This window comes from Bombus vosnesenskii, unplaced genomic scaffold (assembly GCF_011952255.1).
Source record: "Bombus vosnesenskii isolate JDL3184/JDL3185 unplaced genomic scaffold, Bvos_JDL3184-5_v1.1 scf7180000013295, whole genome shotgun sequence".
Lineage (NCBI taxonomy): Eukaryota > Metazoa > Arthropoda > Insecta > Hymenoptera > Apidae > Bombus > Bombus vosnesenskii.
The window spans coordinates 4021023-4041007 of NW_022882946.1; the positions used below are offsets into that span (position 1 = coordinate 4021023).

At 39.4% G+C, this 19985-nt stretch overlaps 1 protein-coding gene across 5 annotated transcripts in view; it reads left to right on the top strand.

Moving 5' to 3' along the window:
• Positions 1-19985, top strand: part of LOC117233329 (protein unc-13 homolog B-like) — a 378435-nt gene that overhangs the window by 65263 nt on the left and 293187 nt on the right. For 2 of the 5 annotated variants that reach the window (XM_033493523.1, XM_033493526.1), the window contains exons 6-13: positions 2504-2593; positions 14670-14789; positions 16722-16891; positions 17537-17727; positions 18181-18213; positions 19049-19167; positions 19317-19503; positions 19696-19893. In XM_033493523.1, coding sequence (XP_033349414.1) covers positions 2504-2593; positions 14670-14789; positions 16722-16891; positions 17537-17727; positions 18181-18213; positions 19049-19167; positions 19317-19503; positions 19696-19893 — 1108 coding nt within the window. The remainder of the gene's footprint in view (positions 1-2503; positions 2594-14669; positions 14790-16721; positions 16892-17536; positions 17728-18180; positions 18214-19048; positions 19168-19316; positions 19504-19695; positions 19894-19985) is intronic. The other 3 variants (XM_033493525.1, XM_033493524.1, XM_033493528.1) reach the window with 3 other exon arrangements.

Genomic DNA, 19985 nt, shown 5'->3' on the forward strand with positions numbered 1-19985 from the left:
GAAATTTTTTACTATCTAACTATATTTTTCTAAAACAGCATCGAACAGCGTATAACAGTAACACGAAAGAATTATATTATCAATTGAATATCAGAGCATATCGCTTAATTATTGACAAACTGATCAGAATCTCTATGAATTTCCAAACTCAAGTCAATTACTTTATACTTCCATATAATTTCAGCTCTTGAAAATCACGTACTAAATGATTGATTGCTTATTCTTTACATACAACCAACATCGATCAAAGACAGTTGATTGATACGAAAATGAAAAAAAAGAACGAGAATCCAATATGACTCGACAAAATAATATTTAACAGTGTTATTTGTTAGAGGAATCAAAGAACGACATAGACAGTTAAAGTAATAATACATAGTACTATTTCAAATGAAACTAAATCTTTCCTACTACTAAATCGAAAAATAAATTATACCGATTTAAAAGAAGAAGAACGACTACCTATGTGTATGTTCCTTTAAAGTCGTCCATGTGCTCTCTCATATTTAAAAATATGCATATTTAAAATCGTTATATAAATAAATAAAATATAAATATTTAAAATTCTACCACACGCAATCGACCGCATCCACGCAATCTAAACTCAACCCAACGCTGCGCTGGCAATTATTTCGGCTGCTTGGCCACTCGGATCGTACTTTTGAAATTCACTATTCAGTTGCCGGATTCGCGCAAGTTCTCCTCGAATCGCGGCTGTTATTTCGGATTCCCAGGACGCAACGCGAGGATAAGATCTTCTCTCGCGAAACAACCGAACCGTTCCTCTTCCACCCTCTTTTCTCCCGTATCTTCCCGTTTGTTTGTCTCGCTCCTTGATCCCCCTGATGGTTCTTACTCGCTCGTGAACCTTCTGTCTACCGAGAGCAAGATCGATCCGATCACGTTTCGTTCGTTCTTCCTTGCTGCTCCGTATCGTTTCGTTGCACAAAGAGAGAGAGAATCAGTATCAGAGAACAGATAAAGGATAGCTGCGTGATACGATCAACGAAATCGAAAGAGTCTGTTTATCGAGCAAAGTATCGATATGTTGGAGGGATACGCGCTCACGACGATGAAAAAGTAAGATGACTATCGGCCACGATGTACCAGCTTCTCGCGATAAAGCGAATGTTCAATAGTATCGTTGGCACCGGAGCCAAGACACGTTACGAAGAGAAAAATTGCGCGATGGACGATAGAGGCAGAAAGTTTAATTACACACGAAACGTGGATTAACAGGTTCATTCGTTCTTATCGACGCGTACGATGCGTTGTTTTAATTTCCGGATGGTATTAAGCATGGCATAAATTGTTTTTGACGAAAGTCTGAAAAATAAACTGATTGTCCTTTGAGTTCTCCGTATCTTCGTAAGGGTGTCATACGATGTAATAGGATTTTTCTTGACCTCAGCGAGATAAATACAGATTTTGGTTACTGTATCGTAAAATAATTGTAAGTCAAAGAGCTTTTTTAACTTTTTTTTCAACATTCCCATTTTAGGGAATTTTCGTAAAATTGCTTACGTATTTTAACGTTGTATAAAGATCATGTTAAATCTGAGAGATCGGAGCGTGACGTGTGGTAGTCTGAGAGATCGTGTAAGAGATCTCCGACTCTGAAGATAAAAGATTTCACTGTAATCGTACTAGCGAACATGGACACCAAATGTTAGTAATTAGTATTGTCAATACTGTCAGTTTTATAGTAATTATTTAAACTAATAACTTAATATAAAGAGCGTTAAGGAAAGCTGTTATAAATGCCATTTGTGATGTGCTCAATTAACTGTTCTAAGAGAGGCGGTAAAGACAGGCAAGTACAAAGATAGATATTGGGAAGTACGTCTCGTCGTATAGATTCTAATGGTATAGATATGTAGATAGAAAATTTCTATACACGCTAACCTCTTTCTACCTTGTTCTTACTAAGAAATTACCGTATACGGTGCTGGAAGTTCGATCGAAATAACGCGGGGTGGAATATTGGCAACAAATTGAAAGTTTCATTGTTTCTCTGTATCCAGCTCGATTTATTATTGATTCTTTGGATTCTGACTTTGCGCCATAGTATATCATAAATCATGCAAATCGGTGCGCTATAGCCATTCGCAAACAAAGGGATAATCGCTCAAAGCAACGGTTATCAACATCTTCTTAAATCAAAGAAACAAAGGAAGGATTGTTTTCCTTGAATTATTTTATGTTTTCTTTCCAAAACAAATCGCTCGTCTAAGATGATAGAACGATCTTGGAATAGAAACGAAAAATAATGAAACGGGATTTAAACTCTTTTCCATCGTGTAAGTAAAATAACTGCATACGAATAGTTTGAAATGAAAATTCATTCTAATCGAAGATTAATAGAAATCGTTGAACATATCATCTTTGGTAATCGCTGGTAGGCGATGGATCTCAAACGTTGAAGGGCTGAAAAATTAGGACATGATCGCTAATCGGATCATGCACGGCCGATCTTCAGTCTGATCAGTCTCTGACCAATCAGGAAAATGCGAACAACGAACGAGATGGAAAGCCCTGCTAACGAGTGAAACGGCAATGCAGTTGCGAGCAGCCCGGCCCATGTGTGGCTCAGGTACCCTCGTCAAGATCCTTGGTCCTGATCGTAGGACCGTCCTGACTTCAGGATCGTCCTTGATCCCGAGATCTTCGTTTCGCTTTTAATATCCTGGTTTTTCTGACCAATGCATCTGACTTCCACACGATGTGGATTTCTCGTCGATCGTGCGTCGAACCACGGTACGAAACACACGGATTTTTGTTCGCCTTTCTCTCAAAACGTAGTAGGCATACACGTAATCTTGGCGTGTTTCCATTCGCGAAGATCATTGCGTTACATTTCCTTGCTTTATTATATAACGCGTCGTGATTTTACGTGATTTCGTTTATTATATTTTCGCCGATTTGCGTTTACATTTGTTAGCGCTGGAACGCTTACAGCGCAAGGTTTCGAAACCAATGAAACGCGCACACGATCCACGAGAAATAAGAATCCACGCTGTTTGTACGTAATTAGCGATACGTAACCCCCTTCTTGCTCGTCAGCCACTGCACCTGAGTTTTCTACTACGATTCTAATTTTACACCCACTCTTTCTTTTTCTCTATTCTTCTTCCCCTCGTATATTCCATTTCAGAGACGGAGCGCCGCTCGTCAAGCGCTCCGCGACGATTGATCGGTTCGCCGGATATCGAAAACCGCTTTAAATATTATCGAGCGACGAGCATGCCGAAGAAATCCATCGTCGATAATCAACCGCGTTACGCGCTGCCTCCCATCCAAGGGAGGAAGAAAATCGTCCGAGACGTTTCAGCGTAAATCGAGACGCGTTTTGCAAACTACGTTCAACTTTAACCGTAACGATTAAGAGGTAGCTGCGTTCGATTCAACTACAAGCACGAAGCCACGGTATTTCGGTCGTGTACTTTTAGAGTAAACACTTGTAAAAGTCCGCAAGTTTGCGTCGAGTGGTAACGAAAAGCATTCGGTTAGGAAATGTACGCGGATTAATTAGAGCCAAAGCTAATCTAACGAAGGACTCGACGAAAATTTAAGATCGCGATATACACTGGTTCGCGAAAATGTTTGAACCATCGGAAAGTTTATGTCCATATCGTATGCGTTTTATACAAAAAACACGCTATATGCTCATTTTTTCATTACGTATATATCTGTAATAAATATTTTGTAATTTCTACATACGTCGATGAACATGTTCAAACTGGCTCCACCAATATGATCTAGATAGTGCTGTCTCGTTACAGTGCTAATGAAATTTCAAACGGTTTTGTGTAATATGTATACAGTAAGTTTCCGTAAGTGTGCAGACATTTTCGCCAACCGCTGTACGTAAATGAGATGTTTAGAAAAGAAGAAAATAAAGGTGACGTGGAATGGAAGGCGGCGACTTTTCTAACGCGTCGGTGGAAGAAAATGGGAGGAAGCTTAACTCCAGGACGAGTCGATACCGAGAGTTGACTTATCGAAAAAGGAATTTCCGGCTTTAAATTATATTCGATGGAGAAATCCCCGATTGAATTATGGAATTCCATTAAGCGTTCTCGATGCAACGTCTCCGTTTAATATTTTTACAAAATTATTAAACGTACTTTCAGATATTACATAAATACGGTTAACCCCTCCGCCCGTTGGCTCGATTGATCGACGAGAGAGTGAGAGAGAGAGAGAGAGAGAGAGAGAAAAAGAGATCCGAGTTCTCATCGGTTGCGAGATTATTTTAAATGTCGAAATGACACACTTTCCCCGTTTCCCGTGACGTACATTTTTTCCTTCCGTTCTCTTTTACCACCCTTTTCCGTTTCTTTCCTTTTTAGTATTTTTTCCCCCTCAATTCCGGTCTCAGGGGTGTTTCACGGTTTTGTATATTCGCCCACCCTTCGATCGTGTTTCATTAACTTAATTGTAGAGGGTAGACCTTTGAGTTATACCGCGTGTATACATGCTCGTTGTACAGGCTGGTTGGAGTTCGGTGGATAAGTCACGCCATTGAAACTCGTTTCGGTCGTTACCGGTGTATTTTGATCATTGATTAAACGACTTTAATTATTCTATCAACGGCATGGTCGCGTTACCTATAGGACCGGAGTGATAAGGCCGGGAGGAAGTTTTCAACCGCGAAAATCACCGGTGGCAAGATATCGACGAACCGATACTCCTTCCCATTATTTTCTATTATCCTTTATCGTTTATCGAGCCTGCACACACACACACACACACACACACACCTGTGATACGAACCGAGCAATCGTCGCAGCTTTCAGAAAAAAGGACTCATGTCGACGCATACGTACACACATACGTAAGCAAACATGTAACATGCACAGCATTCTTTCCAAAACAAGCTATGTTTTTCACGTGACACGTACGTGTCAGATTGGCGTATGCGTGTGCGAATTAAATCAAGGAAACCGTGGATTTGCGAATTTTCGACGTTTTTGCTTTTGAGGTCCTTTTTTCTCTGTCTGTCTCTCTGTCTCTCTCTTCCCTTTTCTCTCTCTCTCTCTCTCTCTTTCTCTTACTTTCCCTCTATTTCTCTCTGTTTTTATTCTTACGTTTCTCTCTGCCTCACTGTTTTTCTCTCTGTCTGTCTGTCTGTCTGTCTGTCTTCTGTCTTTTCTGTCGAATGTCGTCGCGAGCGAGATCGCGACGACGCGACGACGTTTTCTCGTTGTCGCCACTTTCTCTGCTTCGCGAAGAGAACGGGAGGAACGGCCATCGTGACGAGTCGTCCACCGGCTGCCTCCCGGGCTATTTTGTTGCTTTTGATTCTACTTTATTCTCCATTCGTTCGGAAAGTTGATTTTTAGAGCACACACCGGTTCGACGTAGTAACCGAACGTTGCGTGCCTTTTGAGAGACAGCACCGTGTTGTTGAGTGAAGCACGTAGTGAAAGAGAACTTCGTTTGATAGCCTATAGGAAGTATTTTTATAGGTTAAATGTAGTAATAAGTTGCGATGAGAGATAAAAGAAAAGGAAATCACTTTTCCTTGGACATGTCGGCCGCGGAAATCGGTTCCTTAATTAGTAATTCCGCTATTTCGTATTCGTGATACGGTGAATGATGAAGTAGAAAAGATGTCAGTTCCTATATATTTGTTCCATTTTTACGCATCCCTTAATTCACGATTGTTTAACGCGTAGGAGACGATATTTGATTATTTTAATTTTCGAGAACATGTTAATTAAATTAGTTTTTGTTTGTACACTCTCCCAAGTGTTCGTAGACCCACAATAGTTCGATCGGTTATGTCTATACAGAGTTAAAAAAAAAAAAAAAAACTGATATTTCGATCGTTCTGTCCGAATCAACGCCGCGGAAAGATATGAACGATAGATGAGCAACTTCTGTTCAATTGGTCGATATTAAGTTGAATCGACTGAGGACAAAACTCTCGGGAGTTTTTCCCCCTTTCGTGCATAACTTTCGTTTCAGCACAAATTCACTTTGGAAGCACCATAATCGCACGTGCACGCAGTGGCGCGGCGATAGCACAAGAGGGGGAGGGGGGAATGTGGATTATTAAAGCAAAAAGAAAAAAAGAAAAAAAAAAAGAAAAGATCAATAAAAATTAATTGAATCAAGTATGAAATTAAAGATAGATTTAAAATGATACGCGCAAAGATCGTAGAGAAATAGAAGGGATCTTTTCCGCTTCGAGAAGCTGTCATACTTACAGCGTTAGTGAAAAACCGTCTATTTGATGCAAAACTTGTCTTCTTTTGAAATGTACAAATATGAAAGAGGGTACCTGCAGATACATCGAGCTATGGCTGCGACACTGTAATCAGTTACCAATTGCCCGTAGACGTTTTGTCTCCTTTACCTTCGATTCTTTTTCTTGCTCCTTTGTTTGCTACACGAACTATACATTGCGATTATTTTTATCGACATCACGACGTACGATTTTGTCAGACGGAAACGTCGAACACGCGTTTTTCGCCAACTGATCGATGACACGTTCTACTTTTATTCGATATATTATATACATATACATATATAATATAACGTAACTATATAATATATGTATATGCTTCTAATGGATTCGATTAGAATGGCAAACCTTTTAGACTAGAATTTTTTATTCACGCATGAACTAGCATCGTGAACGTTGTATTTTGCTCGTCCGTTGGCGTCTTACGATAAGAAAGGGTATCTTGTAATAATTAAAGAGCACAAATATCGGGGCAAACGGTTATTTTAGTCCGCCGTAAAATATGTCGTTATTGTTAGGTTCGCGTTACTCTTTCGAAAAGCGAGGCTATTTTTACAATCACGTATGAATCTTGGTTTAGAAAATAATCCTGTCGAAGGAAAATATCGCTCCGACGAGACACCGTTTCGTTTCAATCCTTGAGAAGCTCGAGAAATCGTACACGTTGCTTGAAAGAAAGATTCGTATCACGACGAAAACGAATATAATCGAGTGTTTTGTTAGTCTATTGGTTTAAATCCATGAATTAAATTATCATTAGAAATGACAGAAACGATATATTTCGAAAAGCTTTGCAGTAAAAAACATTTCTATTGAAATTGATTTATATTCATCAATTTTACCAGTTACGTCCGTTCGAATGGCTCTCTTAATCAAATATGTGGAAATATTTTCAAAACAAGATTGTAATTTTAAACTGGAAAAACTGTTTCTACCAAACTTGGTTGACTGAGGCTTTGTGCGTTCAGTTAATTATTATTAAAAACGGAAGTCCTAGTTTTCCTAGTTTTAAAACGTCTCTTGAGAGTGATAATTAGAAAAAAAGCAGGAGGAATAATTAAATGGGCACAGCAGATAGGAAGAGAAAGAGTAATCAAATGGCAAACAGAGAAAATGGAAGTAGTAAGTGTTAGAAGAATAGAGGATGCGAGGGATCTTTACCTTGCGGAACCTCAAGAGGCCATGACGGTTTAAAACTATCTAATAGCACCCTAAAGATTCTAATTTCTCTCCCTCTAGCGTGACTTTAGAGTTTTAAGTGGCAGATGGGGACGGACGGTGGAAGGCCAACGAGGAAGTTCTGGGCGGGTTTTTTAAATTCATGCAGTTTGCATAAAGTGGGCCATGCAAGTATGCGACGCAGAAACCTTACACACCTCCGTAATTTTAGTGTTCTACAGGGTTTATCGTTGGTTAATCGTTGCTTAAAATCTGTAAGATACTTGTGCGACCTTTGATCATCGGGTTTTACAAGTTTTCTAAGGCACGAATATGTTCCTTGAGAACGCCGAGTAAAAGACGTTCATATTCTTTCGAAATGATCAAAATTGCATCTATGTTCGATAGTAGTAGGGCTCGAGTCGATTCAAAATGTGTTTAATCGGAGCTCGATTATCGAGATGTATCGATGCAGTTGCCGAAACTTACCTGACAGAGTGTCGTATAGTTCAATAAATTGTATAAAATACGGGAGATGTCGAGGTTCTTGAAATTTCAGCTCACACGAATAAAATTAAAATCAAAGGGATATGGAAGAATTCCCAAGGATTTATGATAAATTAATTACGAGCAATTTTGCCTCTTTTTATCAAAAATATCAAGAAAACAGCTTCCAAGGTTGTCGATGCGTTTAATCTCCGTTACGAGTTTCAAAGCGAGCCTAAACCGTTTCAGAACTAGTTCGTTCAAAAAGTAGGTAAAAGCGTATAATGAAATCTCACGGGTGGCGTCAACCGTCATTATAATCTTCGCCACTTTTCCGGCGAATCGCGCAGATGACTATTACGCCAGAAAAACAGTTGTAACTCGAAAACCAGATGGAACAGGGACCTGGCGCAAACTTTGTCGATTGTTCGTGCGCGGTAAATTCAGCTGCACCGAAATTAGCTCCACGCTCTATGCTGCACTCTTTTCTAACCATTCGAAAGGCTGTCTCATGCTCGTCGGGGCTATCTCCATAACCATTCGAGCAATCTTGTACGCGTGACCTGGGTTTCTCCTTCTTCGGCTGTTCTAATTTTCCTTGTCGTGTGGAAAATCGCTGACAAAACTGGCCAAGCGAAGATAGACTAATCACACGGTTTTTAGCTGGCTCGTGCAGACAACCGAACGAGTAAACCAGACATCATGAGATTAGAGGAGGTAAAGGTGGCGGCTGGCGATTAGCAGAACGAAAACGACTTTTCAGGGATTTAAAGTTTCCTCTGTCTGGTATATCTGCTCGGCTGACTCGTGAACTTGCGGTGTATGCGGGTCGCCTTTTCTCTCCCGGGCTCGAAACACATTAATCCATCGTTGGAACCCGGAGGATGAAACAATGTACATTATATCGTATACCGCAGCCGAAAGATCCAATGGTAACAGTTCTGCTTTAAAAGTCAAATAGACGTTTCACCACCGGAGAGCTCAATTAACTCGATTAACTTACGCCGTGGCTTCTTGGTAGGCAATTCTCGCGTAGTAAAAGCAGTATTCATCGAGTTCGACTCGCTGGTCAAGCTCGTTTTCCGACGTTGCGTCTTTTGTACCGTTCTTAGGCATTGAAAGCTCGATATCGTGAACCAGAAACGGTTCGACTCGAGCCAGTTTCGATTTAACCAGAGTGGCTTTCCATTGAAAATCGAAAGTCAGGTATGGTTTGGAATCGCAATCTGGTGGGTGGTACGTTTGTGCGAAGGTTAGATGAAAAGTAGTTGGGATAATGGTTGAATGTGCTGGCTGGATACGAGGCTGTTTGCACGTACAAGCGAAAGTGTTGTTTGCGTAACAAGTTCCTGCGACTCCAGTTCAGACCTGTTCTGGTGTTAACACAGCCGCCTAGTTGCTCACGTATTTTGTCTTACGCTGAATTTTATTGAGATGGATCGCTTAGTACTCGAGATTGAAAATAGCGTTTACGTGTAGCGGCGAGAGTTTAAGTCCTCGCGGATCGTATTATTCTGGTTTTTTAACCGTTTGCGATAAAATACTGTAGCTTGGCCGAGATGCGCTATTTCTGTTTTTTATTCTTAAGTTAAGAATCACGATGGATTGAATTAAATTTAAGCGTAGGTGAGATACAAAAATGTTTATCCTAAGGTTTTCTAAATAACGTTCAGCTCGTATGACACGATCTATCGTAGATGATCTCGCAATGGATGACCCTTTCGTGACCATAAAAGATCTGTTTGAGTTACAGTAACAAAGTATCAGTGACCCTATTTAACGATTTGCAAATGATACTTAGCATTTATGAGAATAGTCTTCCTCTTGTCTTTCGTTGTAGGTAATTTCTTTAAACAGAAATACGTACTTCGGAAATCTTCATCACGACTACACGACATTTTCTGCTTTCTGATTAGATACTTCATCGTTGAAATAATTCTTAACAATATTAACGATCATGGTATTTTTTTAAATAATAATGTCGGTTTTCAATGAGGATAGACTTTTTCAAAATAAACGATCTGAAAACATATTAGCTCTTGAATTAACGTAATTAGGTATTTGAATCGTACTTATTACTGCTACGTAGTATACCTTATTGATACTTAGCTTGTATCAACGTTCTTGAAATATGACACGATCGTCTAAATTTACCCCAGATTTGTGATAATGAATAATCTAATTTCCAAAATTGACTTTGCTTTTAATAAGACAAGTCTGCAGTTCGATATCCATTGCAAATTTGGAAAAAACAAACACCAGAAGTTTTTGCTATATATACTAGCCTCTAACCTCATTTTAGCGTCAGAAGATCATAATTTCATCTAAGAATATTTCATTCAAGGATTATCCAAAAAACATTTCTCACGTAAATCCTACGCATCACCTTCAGTTTGCCTTATGATTCGTTTCACGTCGAGATTCACACCGCCAATGACAAGTAGAGCCGACGAGACTCGATCTAAAGAAAGGCATAAAGAGAAACTCGAGGTTCTGTGAGTCAGTCAGTTTCGGCTGACAAAGACGGTCTGCGGTAAGACGCTTCCTCTTTCCATTGTTTCCTTCTTACGAAGTTTGTCAATATATCGTCGACTAGCTGTTATCGTTCGTCCGACTATTACCACCAGTGCGTGGCATTCTTCCATTGCATTTATTTCGAACGATCGATCGCGACAGCGACACGACACGCCGCGCCGCGTCGAGCCTCGAAACTGTGCTCGCGGGAGCATGACCACGGTGGACAGGAAAGTGCAAAATACTTTGATCCCCGGCTCGAGCACCGGAATGGCTGAAGTGCAGCCAGTAGAGTTTTCTTTTTTTTTTTCTTTTCTTTACTTTAAAGAGACGTCCCAGTGCCAGGGTGGAGGACCTCGATGCACTTGGGGTGATGAGGTGGTGGGACACGAAGCGGCATCGTGGTGGGATAAGAAAAGGTGGTGGTTGGCAGAACAGTGGGAAGAGGTTGGAAGGGGTTGGAGGCGGCGAAAGCCTCGCCAACAGGGACCGGGAGGTCTCAAAGAAAAGAACTACTCGCGCTGCCGAGACGCTCTCCTGTCAGGGCTTGACCTTTTTTTTAATTGCATCCAGACCAAAGTTAGAAACAACGAACGGTGCCTTCCTCGCTGATATGACAGAGAAACGGCTGCACGAGGGAAAGGGACGAAAGGAAAGAGAAGAAATGAACGAAAGACGAGCAAGAGAGTGGTGGTCCGCCACCGGAAGAGACGGTATACGTTGGAGAAGACAAACCGCGAATTCGTACGTGTCTGCTCGATGTTTGAGCGTCGGAAGGAAACGGTGGAATGCAAAATATGTAGGTCAGGGTCATGCTCGAGAGCATCGAGTTCGTTTCCTTTTTCTGTCTTTCTCTCTCTCTCTCTCTCCGTCTCTCCTTCTCTTTCCCTCGTCTGCTTTTCCACTCCAACTCCTCTTCTCTTCATCCTTTTTAGTCCCAGCAGCCTCGTCTTTTCCTTTTTTTCACCTTACTCTGTGCTTGCTTCAAATCCGACTTTAATGGGCTCGTGCGGCCGTATTACATATCTGATATTATTACGAGAGATTTTTGCGGAGAACCGAGGGATTAAGATTCCTTAGACGGTCTCTTCGGTTTGCGAAGGGCTTCCGCAGTTTTCGTCCTTAACGTTCATTAACAGTTCGTTTGCTTAATCGTGTTTAAGGATAAGCCGACGCGATTATTTTCCTGGATAATTGGAACGCATTAACATTGAACGTAATCTCGGCGCTGGTGTCTTAGGCTTGACATTGTTTCAGACCTTTGTTCAGCATTGTATTCTTCGGTTTGTACAGCATTTTTATCTCTTCATCATCCAGCTAATAAAGGGATAGAACGTTAAGAAGCAGCATTGTTAAGGAGGTAAAATGTTGAGAAGAAAAGACGAAGATCAGGTGTTGTTTATCTTCTGATGATTTTGTGCTTTTGCTCTTCAATTTCGTCCTTCCATTTCTACAGGATTTTTATCTCTTTGTTGTCTATCTCAAAGCGGTCGAAAAGTAAGGAGAGACACTGTTAATCGTAGAATTGTCGAATTAGTCAAAATGACCAAAATCGAATTTTTTGTTTTGTTACTTACTAAAAACGTGCAATTTCTGGTAACTTGTTATTGAAACAGAAACAAGATTACGTATATATTATATATTTTTGTCAGGTTGCTTTAAATTTAAATCAACTACGTGCAACGTATCAAAGATCGGCAATTTTATTATTAAACGAGTAGAACGTAAAAGAGAAAAGAGAAAGTTCAAGTATTATTCATCTAATGACTTTATATATTTTTTATTAAGCTTACAGTCACGTGTGCGATCTACAAAGAGATTAAAAAAAGATGCCCTATTTTACTCGATAGAGTGAGTTTAGGATGAATCAGTGTAATCAGGATGTTCGATCTTTTTGAAATTTTATGCTTACACACAGAAAGTGTACGATTTTCACGATTTCGTCATTATCTCGCATCTAGGTTTGCGGAACGCTAAGTTCCTTGAATGAGTGTTTTATCGATTTTGTCTGATGAGATACGACCCCGAATGCCAACAATAAAAGTAATATTCGCGTGACTGGGACACATTTCATCATACAACGTACGCATACCGTGTATTTCTAAGAAACAAGTTAAATTCACTAAACTGATTATTGCTAAATGTATGGTAATCCATTAACACGCCCATAAACATTACATTCAACGCATTAACATACATATATCGCGATTTAAATCTCGTTTTTAGATTTTTATACAAAATTATGTATATTTTCTTATTACTGACTATACAACGTGCGTATATAAGTTGGCAGAGTCTAGAAATCTGCACAGATAGAAATTTCTTTGTTTCTCGATTCTTTCCTACTTTTGTTACATATTTTCTAGTAGATACGTTATAACTTATTTGCTACTTTGTTCCTATTTTTCTCGCAGGTTACATTCTCTGTAGTCGATAGAAATAGTACGTAATCGATAAGTTGCTGCCAAATCATCAAAGTAAAACTAGGTAGACTAAATATATCTTGCACATGTTACTTTCTTGTTACATCGAGTCTAACTATCGACGATAAGGAAATAAATTGAGTCGGCTAGAAAGGTAATCGAAATCGAAATTCTTAATTCTCCTTGTATCGTCATGTTGAAACTTTCACGATATGGAAACCAGCGGTCGTACTATTTTATAATTCAACAAGAACACGAAAAGAAGAAGGTAAAATATCTGTTTGTCATTCATATTTAACCGGACTGCTAGCAGTTACGTTATTGAACATTTAGAATATTATCGTATGTTCCACGATCGAACAACAACTACGTCTAAATTATTTTTATCGATAGCTAGATAAACTAACGAATGCGTGACTGATTGTAGGCTTATGTATTTTGCTGTTACGTTTTAGAGTATAGTAAATGAGTATCTATAGTATACGTATAATGTTGACTCAACGATCGATACCTATGTTAATTTATGCAGATGTGTGTGTTTGTAAAATTAAACTGCAATGTAAACAATTTGAGGTAGAAACATTCAAACGAAAATAAGTACGCGCAGAAAGTCAGAATTTAAATAGAAGCACAAAATAAGGGGGTTCCAATTAAACTGTATCATAAAACGAGAGAGTAATTTCAGAGTTTAATTCAATAATTTCAGTAAGTTTCATTTCAGTCCAGTCGATTTTCAATCTTGTATTTATACAAATATGATATAATAGATTATTAATAAAAATAAAATATTGCGCGAAGGAATCGCTAAATAAAAGTATTATACGTAAGGGATGAACAATTCGAATGACGAGTTTATTCGTCCTCTTCGGTTAACAGGTCAAATTCACCCCCTGAGATTGCGTCCACGATCATGAAACGGTTCGAACTTCCACGTAGCAATTCATTTCCAGTTCACCGAAGAAGAGGGAAGCAGGGGATGGTCTGAAACTTCTGATCTCTAGCGTACGCTCGCGTAGTTTTCATTTAGGGTTTAAGTTGGTAATTTTGCTTTCTCAAGCACGCTAGTCAGCCAAAGGGTTTCGACGCGAGTCACTCAACTGGTTGCGTAATAAATCGTTCTTAAGCTGTGGAATTAGCGCTGGTTACGTAGATCCAGCCGATGCGCACGCGTTTATGATGGAATCTCTAAAGGACGATGCCAGCCATACTTCGTTCAAATGCGATATTAATAAACCGCTGAAGCGAGCAAGACCGCAGGTCAATTTACACGGCTTCGAATGCCTGTGTAGCATATAATTATGGTTCAGGATAAATTAGGCTACAATGGCAACAACGACGGCGACATGGTACGGTAATTACGGACGTAACTACTTTTCAGAACGTCGAACGTGTTGCGTTTACGACTTATTAATCAAGAACATTAGACGATGATCGGTTCGAGCGTAATTCAGAGGATCTTCTTAGGTGATGGTTATCTTTCAAGCAACGTGTAGATACTCAGTCGAATAGGAGCGTGTAATGCGCAAAGTAAGCGCGTAACACGAGTTTCCTTTCAAAGACGACGGCATATTAGCGCTCGGTGCGGGGTATTATCGAAGAAACGAGTATAGCCGATTTTTCATGCATTTTGTAAAGCTCGTTAGAGAACATAACATATCACACCCTGAGAATAGTAAGATAATAACGGGATGACGAATCGAGGAGGCAGCCTCTCCTCGTCTTTCCTCAGATTGTCGAGTACCTATAAAACGTAATCGATGCAGATTAGAGACAGTAGAGACAGTCGAGACAGCCGCGATTAACCATTTCCCCACCGATGTCTATCTTTTCGAAAGACCCCGAGAACACGGAGGCGGCCGATCTGCAGAGGAAGCTGGAAATGCTGAACAACATGATGGACCAGGAAGCACGAGCCGAACAGGCACGACGACAGATATTGTACAATATAGGCCACTGTAAGTACTTGCCAAGTCACTGTTTAAGTGGCTGCTGTTTTATTCGAATATTCTCTCTAACACGAGAGGAACGTCCCCGATCAATTGCTACACTCGACGCGATTCACCCGTGCGCCATCACTTGCGCTAATTTCATTTTCCTTTTTAATGCGCTAAATATCACGAACATCGATTATAATTGTAGAATGTTTCCCCTATCGATGCGTTTTGCGTTGGCCGCGATCAAATCATCGTTATCATTCCGTTTGGATGAATTGCAGATCGCAGGCGGACGAACGATGGAATATTTACGTATATGATTTCGCATTTATCGATCGTACGATTTCATTCGATTCTTTATTTCTCTATATATCTGACACCGTGCCGTGGATGTAGGGCTATTCGAATCGTAGGATATGGTTAATTGATAAATTTGTTTAGTGAATATACAGAGAACGTTAAAGATCTGTGAAATTGCACTTAAACTCGGATAAACTGTGTAATTATCGTTATCTTCTTATTCGTGTACAAGCCCAACGTATGGTACAGATTTCCGTTTAAATGGACAGTGGAAAAAGTAGTTGTTTTTTTCGGGTTTGTTAAATCGTTGTTAAGACGTCGGTATATAGTCGATTTACGATGAAATTCGTACAGATAAAACGCGTATGTTAACTCGATTGAAATAAAATTGTATAATAATTTCACACATTTACAAGTACGTTTTACGTTGATTTTAGTTGTAAGTATAATCGCAGCTTTGAGCGAATATAGTCGTATCGTTATGTTGATTTTTATCTTTTACAGTTCTTTCGCAGAAGCTTTTTTGTTTATGGCTTCCAGACAAAATTCGCTCGAACGCTACTTCCGATTAGCGTAGCAAAAGCTTTGTACGCTGCCAGCTTTTCGCATAAAAATCGATTCCAGCGTGATGTTCGTTTCTTTCTTGTTTTATTTGCGACCACCGACCATAAGAGTACTTTATGCAATTGCAATTGCATTATCCACGGAGTATGCACGTGGATATTTTCAATCAGCAAGTACGCTACAAAATGCCACTCCCATTGTTGGTTATCGACCATCGAGAATCGTCGGTAACTTATCCCTAAAAATTCAGCCCCTGTTCAAAAATCATTTGTCGCTATATCAATGATCGCTACACCCTTGGCATGGTAAAGTTTGTTTAACGATGAATTCTTTCTTTTTCTGTTCCATGCAAGTAGTGGAATCTCCGTCGATCCGCCTGTTTCATTCCTTTTACTTCATTTTCAATTGTTTCGTCCTCTTCGTTTGTGGACCTCCTTTTTCCCCTGAACGAGAATTCTGATGATTCTCCTGACACGTCAAATACCTCGATAACAACGATCAAATCGCATGGACATTAACCGTTTCTGTTTCCCGCTGTTGCACAGTTTCAATTTTCGGATTCGTCCAATATCGACCAATTTCGTTCCCGGTGAAGCACATTTAAAATTAACGCGATCGAAACGACGGATTATACGCTTTACGAGGCAGAAGACAAACGAATATCGTTCGCGATTATCTTTTTCTTTCTCCAGTACAATATTCCGGTAATCGTCGTTTAATATCTTCTCTGCCCTGGGGACAGCAAACAGAAGGAAAACTCATCGTGGTTCGTTCCCGATATTTTCTACCTCGGAAGAATTCACGATTAGAAGGATCTTAGGATATTTTTCAGCAACTTTATCTCTGCATTGTTACACACATTTACACGCAATTTGTACATTTGATTTTATTTAAGACAGCAATCTTTTCGCTTCCGAACGTGTTTTCAATTAGCCTGTAAGAAAAAGTGGTTGTTAAATCGCACGACAGTTAGCGAACTTGTTTCTCTCTGCATTTGAAATTTTCTTTTCGAACAACACGAGTCTCACGATTGTGCAACGAAAGATTTTCACTGTGCCACGGTAACATTACATTTGAATTGTCTTTCAGCGGGGTACTCAGAGGATTCGGACTATACGTCAGATCTGAATTATCCAGTCGGCGGACAGGGTGCAAACAGCTCGGCTTCGCAGTTTCGTACCGCTGCCAACCAATTGGCTACGCCTCAAAGATCCCTCGAGACCTCCAGAGAAAATAGCTACGAGAGGGACGATCATCAGGTATCGTTAGAACCATACTTCGATATTTCTGTTTATCAATTATAAACATTCGAAATCATTCGATATCACAAAGACGTTGCTCTTTAATCGCCGATCGAGATTTCTTTTGTCGTTTTAAGGTATAACATTAGATCGCTATCGACTTCTTGAAGAATAATATTTTTACAAAATTTTATTTAAAGGATCTACAGAAACATGGTTGAATTATCAAACGCTGCAGAAAGTATGCGAATAGATTAAAGACTGAAGCATTGTTACTTTATAAACTATTCGTTAAATAAAAATATAGAAATATCGTAAATTTAAGATATAGAAGCCTAAGAAACAAAAATTCTAAGAATATCGTCATCCAATTTATGCAAAGAAATTATTGATAGAAGCACTATCTCTAATCGTTGTTTATAAACATTACGTTAATTTATTTGTAATACTCGAATAAAATTTGTTTCGCAGACATCGAAAACCTACCGTAGTTTGTTCCTTTTAAATCAGTTAAATATAGCACGTAAGATAAATTTCTTAAATATATTATATTTCTATTGGAAGTGACATTTAAGTTTCGTTGAAAGATTAAATCTCGTCTATAGTATCTCGTAGAAAGCGTGCTTCGCGGAACCGTATTTTATCGATTGTTCATGCCATCAGATTCCAGCTACAGTCGGAGGAAGACTAGCTCCGAGTAATTACGGAGGCTATGGTGGATCGGGTCACAGTCCACGATATGACGAACCATATCCCGAAGAAGGTCCACCGCAAAGGTATCAGTCTCAGCACACTTCAGAATCTTCCGAGCCACTCTTCTACAATAGTAGACCAAGACACTATAAGGAGTACAGGTATTTGACATTTACCGAGCCTTAAAACACAATATACACACGAAATCGATAAAAAAGTATCGCGCATTATACCAGAAATAACAGTTGCTACAATAAAACTTCTTTGAAACGACTTGCAATGAACAGTACTCGTGATACAGCTACTAGTAACTTACTTCTTTCTCTTTCTCCAACTTCTTTTCCTTTCTATTTCGTTGCTACTGCATTGAAATAAAAATTAACATAAATTTACTTGAATAATTATAGCTGGATGTTAAAAGATGACAGATAACAAGGTCGTGCAGTGAAAAAATAGTTTAGCATTTAACTTTAGCGAAATAGATTTTTGTACATTCGTCGTATCCGATGAATGTTTAGAACTTAACTGGAAACAATGTGCACGACTCTGGTCGTGAATCGCGTGATTCGAAGAGGAAAAAAAAAACGTTTATTATTTTCTTCTGCCTGATTTAGACGACGGAAGCACACGTGGGATTACGAGGACAGGTACGAAACGAGTACCCCAGTTCTGTCTCGTGAGAAAGTCTACGATTCTTATCGTATAACTCGCATTTTTGAACCGTAGATCACACATTTTCATCTAACATCTCCTTCATTAGCGTGTCACCGTTAGTTCAGCCCTGTGCCTTGGAACACCATCGAAACAGCTTTTACAGAAACGTAGCACACGAATCAAACACACATAGTTCGTCACATGATGAAACGTTTGTGCAATCGTTTAGTTCGTCGCAGTTCTCCGTAGATCGTTCGTAGCTGTTCATATTCGACATTTACTCTGTAATTTTTATTTTATCCCGTCGATGAAATTGCAAATCGTTTAAACTTGTTACATAAAAGATCGATGTAACGGTTGGTCGCATATTAACCTTTTTGCATTTACGAATGAAATATTTCGCGTCACGGTATTCTGCATACAACGCTTCGAACGAGATATTTTGCGCGTTTATTCATTAGAAATCGTCGTTTGTATCTGTACGTGATAAAAATGAACTCGCAAACTATGACAGAATTAAACAGAACGTAGAATTTTAATATTTACAGGATAGCATTGGAAGAAACGAAAGAAGAAATTACGTAGATTAAGATACTATAGTTCGATGTTTAATAAGTTAAAGAGAATGCACTGAGCGTTCACAGGTAGTTTTGCATGGCGCAGTTAGTGACGCTGCGAATATTCGAGGGAATTGTTGGGGACGCCTTTTAACCAAGCGTATCATGCTTTCAGCAAACATCATCATTTAACGCGGGTCATTTCATCTCCGCTTTTATCTCTCCTATCTGATTATTACGGTTTTATCTCATCGCCGTCCCGTGATTTCAGCCAAGATGGTTGGCATAGCGAGGGTTACGACTATCATGGCACGAGAGTCGACGAAACGAGGATCTATAGCGACACAGAGTACTATCCAAGTACCACAACGAGTACTTCGAGACGAAGAGGTAAGACGTAAAGCGGCATATTCTGTTGGTTTTCGGCCAACAATGGATACATTAGTGCTTTCGATGTATGTTTTGACGTATATAGCGTACGCGTCTCTCTAACAATAGTAAAAGAGATCTTAACTCGGTTTATTTCTGCATCTAAATAGGTCCTCATAGAAGACCGTCTTTGGAAAGACAGATGACTTTGTACGATGATCATCCATATTATACCGACGGATATAGCAGCGATGGAAGAGTGGGGAAAATGAGCGCTACGTATCCTGAATGCCAAACAGACATTAGGTACAATGAGTATTACGATAGCACCACGGGATACGGTTATCAAGATGAAAGGTGAGTATAGTAATTACGTACTATTATTTGACTTTCCATCTCGATGTATTTTTGCACAACGCGATGTAAAAGAAACTGAATTAGGGAAAATAATAAGGTATCGGTTTGCTTTATTTATAGATGAAGTGTTTAAATATAGAAGATAATATATGTTAAATCTTTCTTTTATTTTAATTTTGAATGTGTCACCAGGTATGGTCAAGACGACGAAGATAGGCAATGGGATAGCGGAGGGAAATGGTATTTAGGAACTAGCACCTATTATGAGAACAAACGGAATAGAAAAACGCTTCCACAGAGGCCTGCATCTAGTATCGGTATTCATCGACCCGATTATAGACCAATAGTTACCCGACAACGCAGTTACGAATCGGAGGAACTCAATCACAGGTATCAGTCAGCTTCCTTTTCTTCAATTATATCGATATTACCAAAATAAGTATTTTAATACGAACCTTTGTGTTCGTTTTTAATGGTCGTAG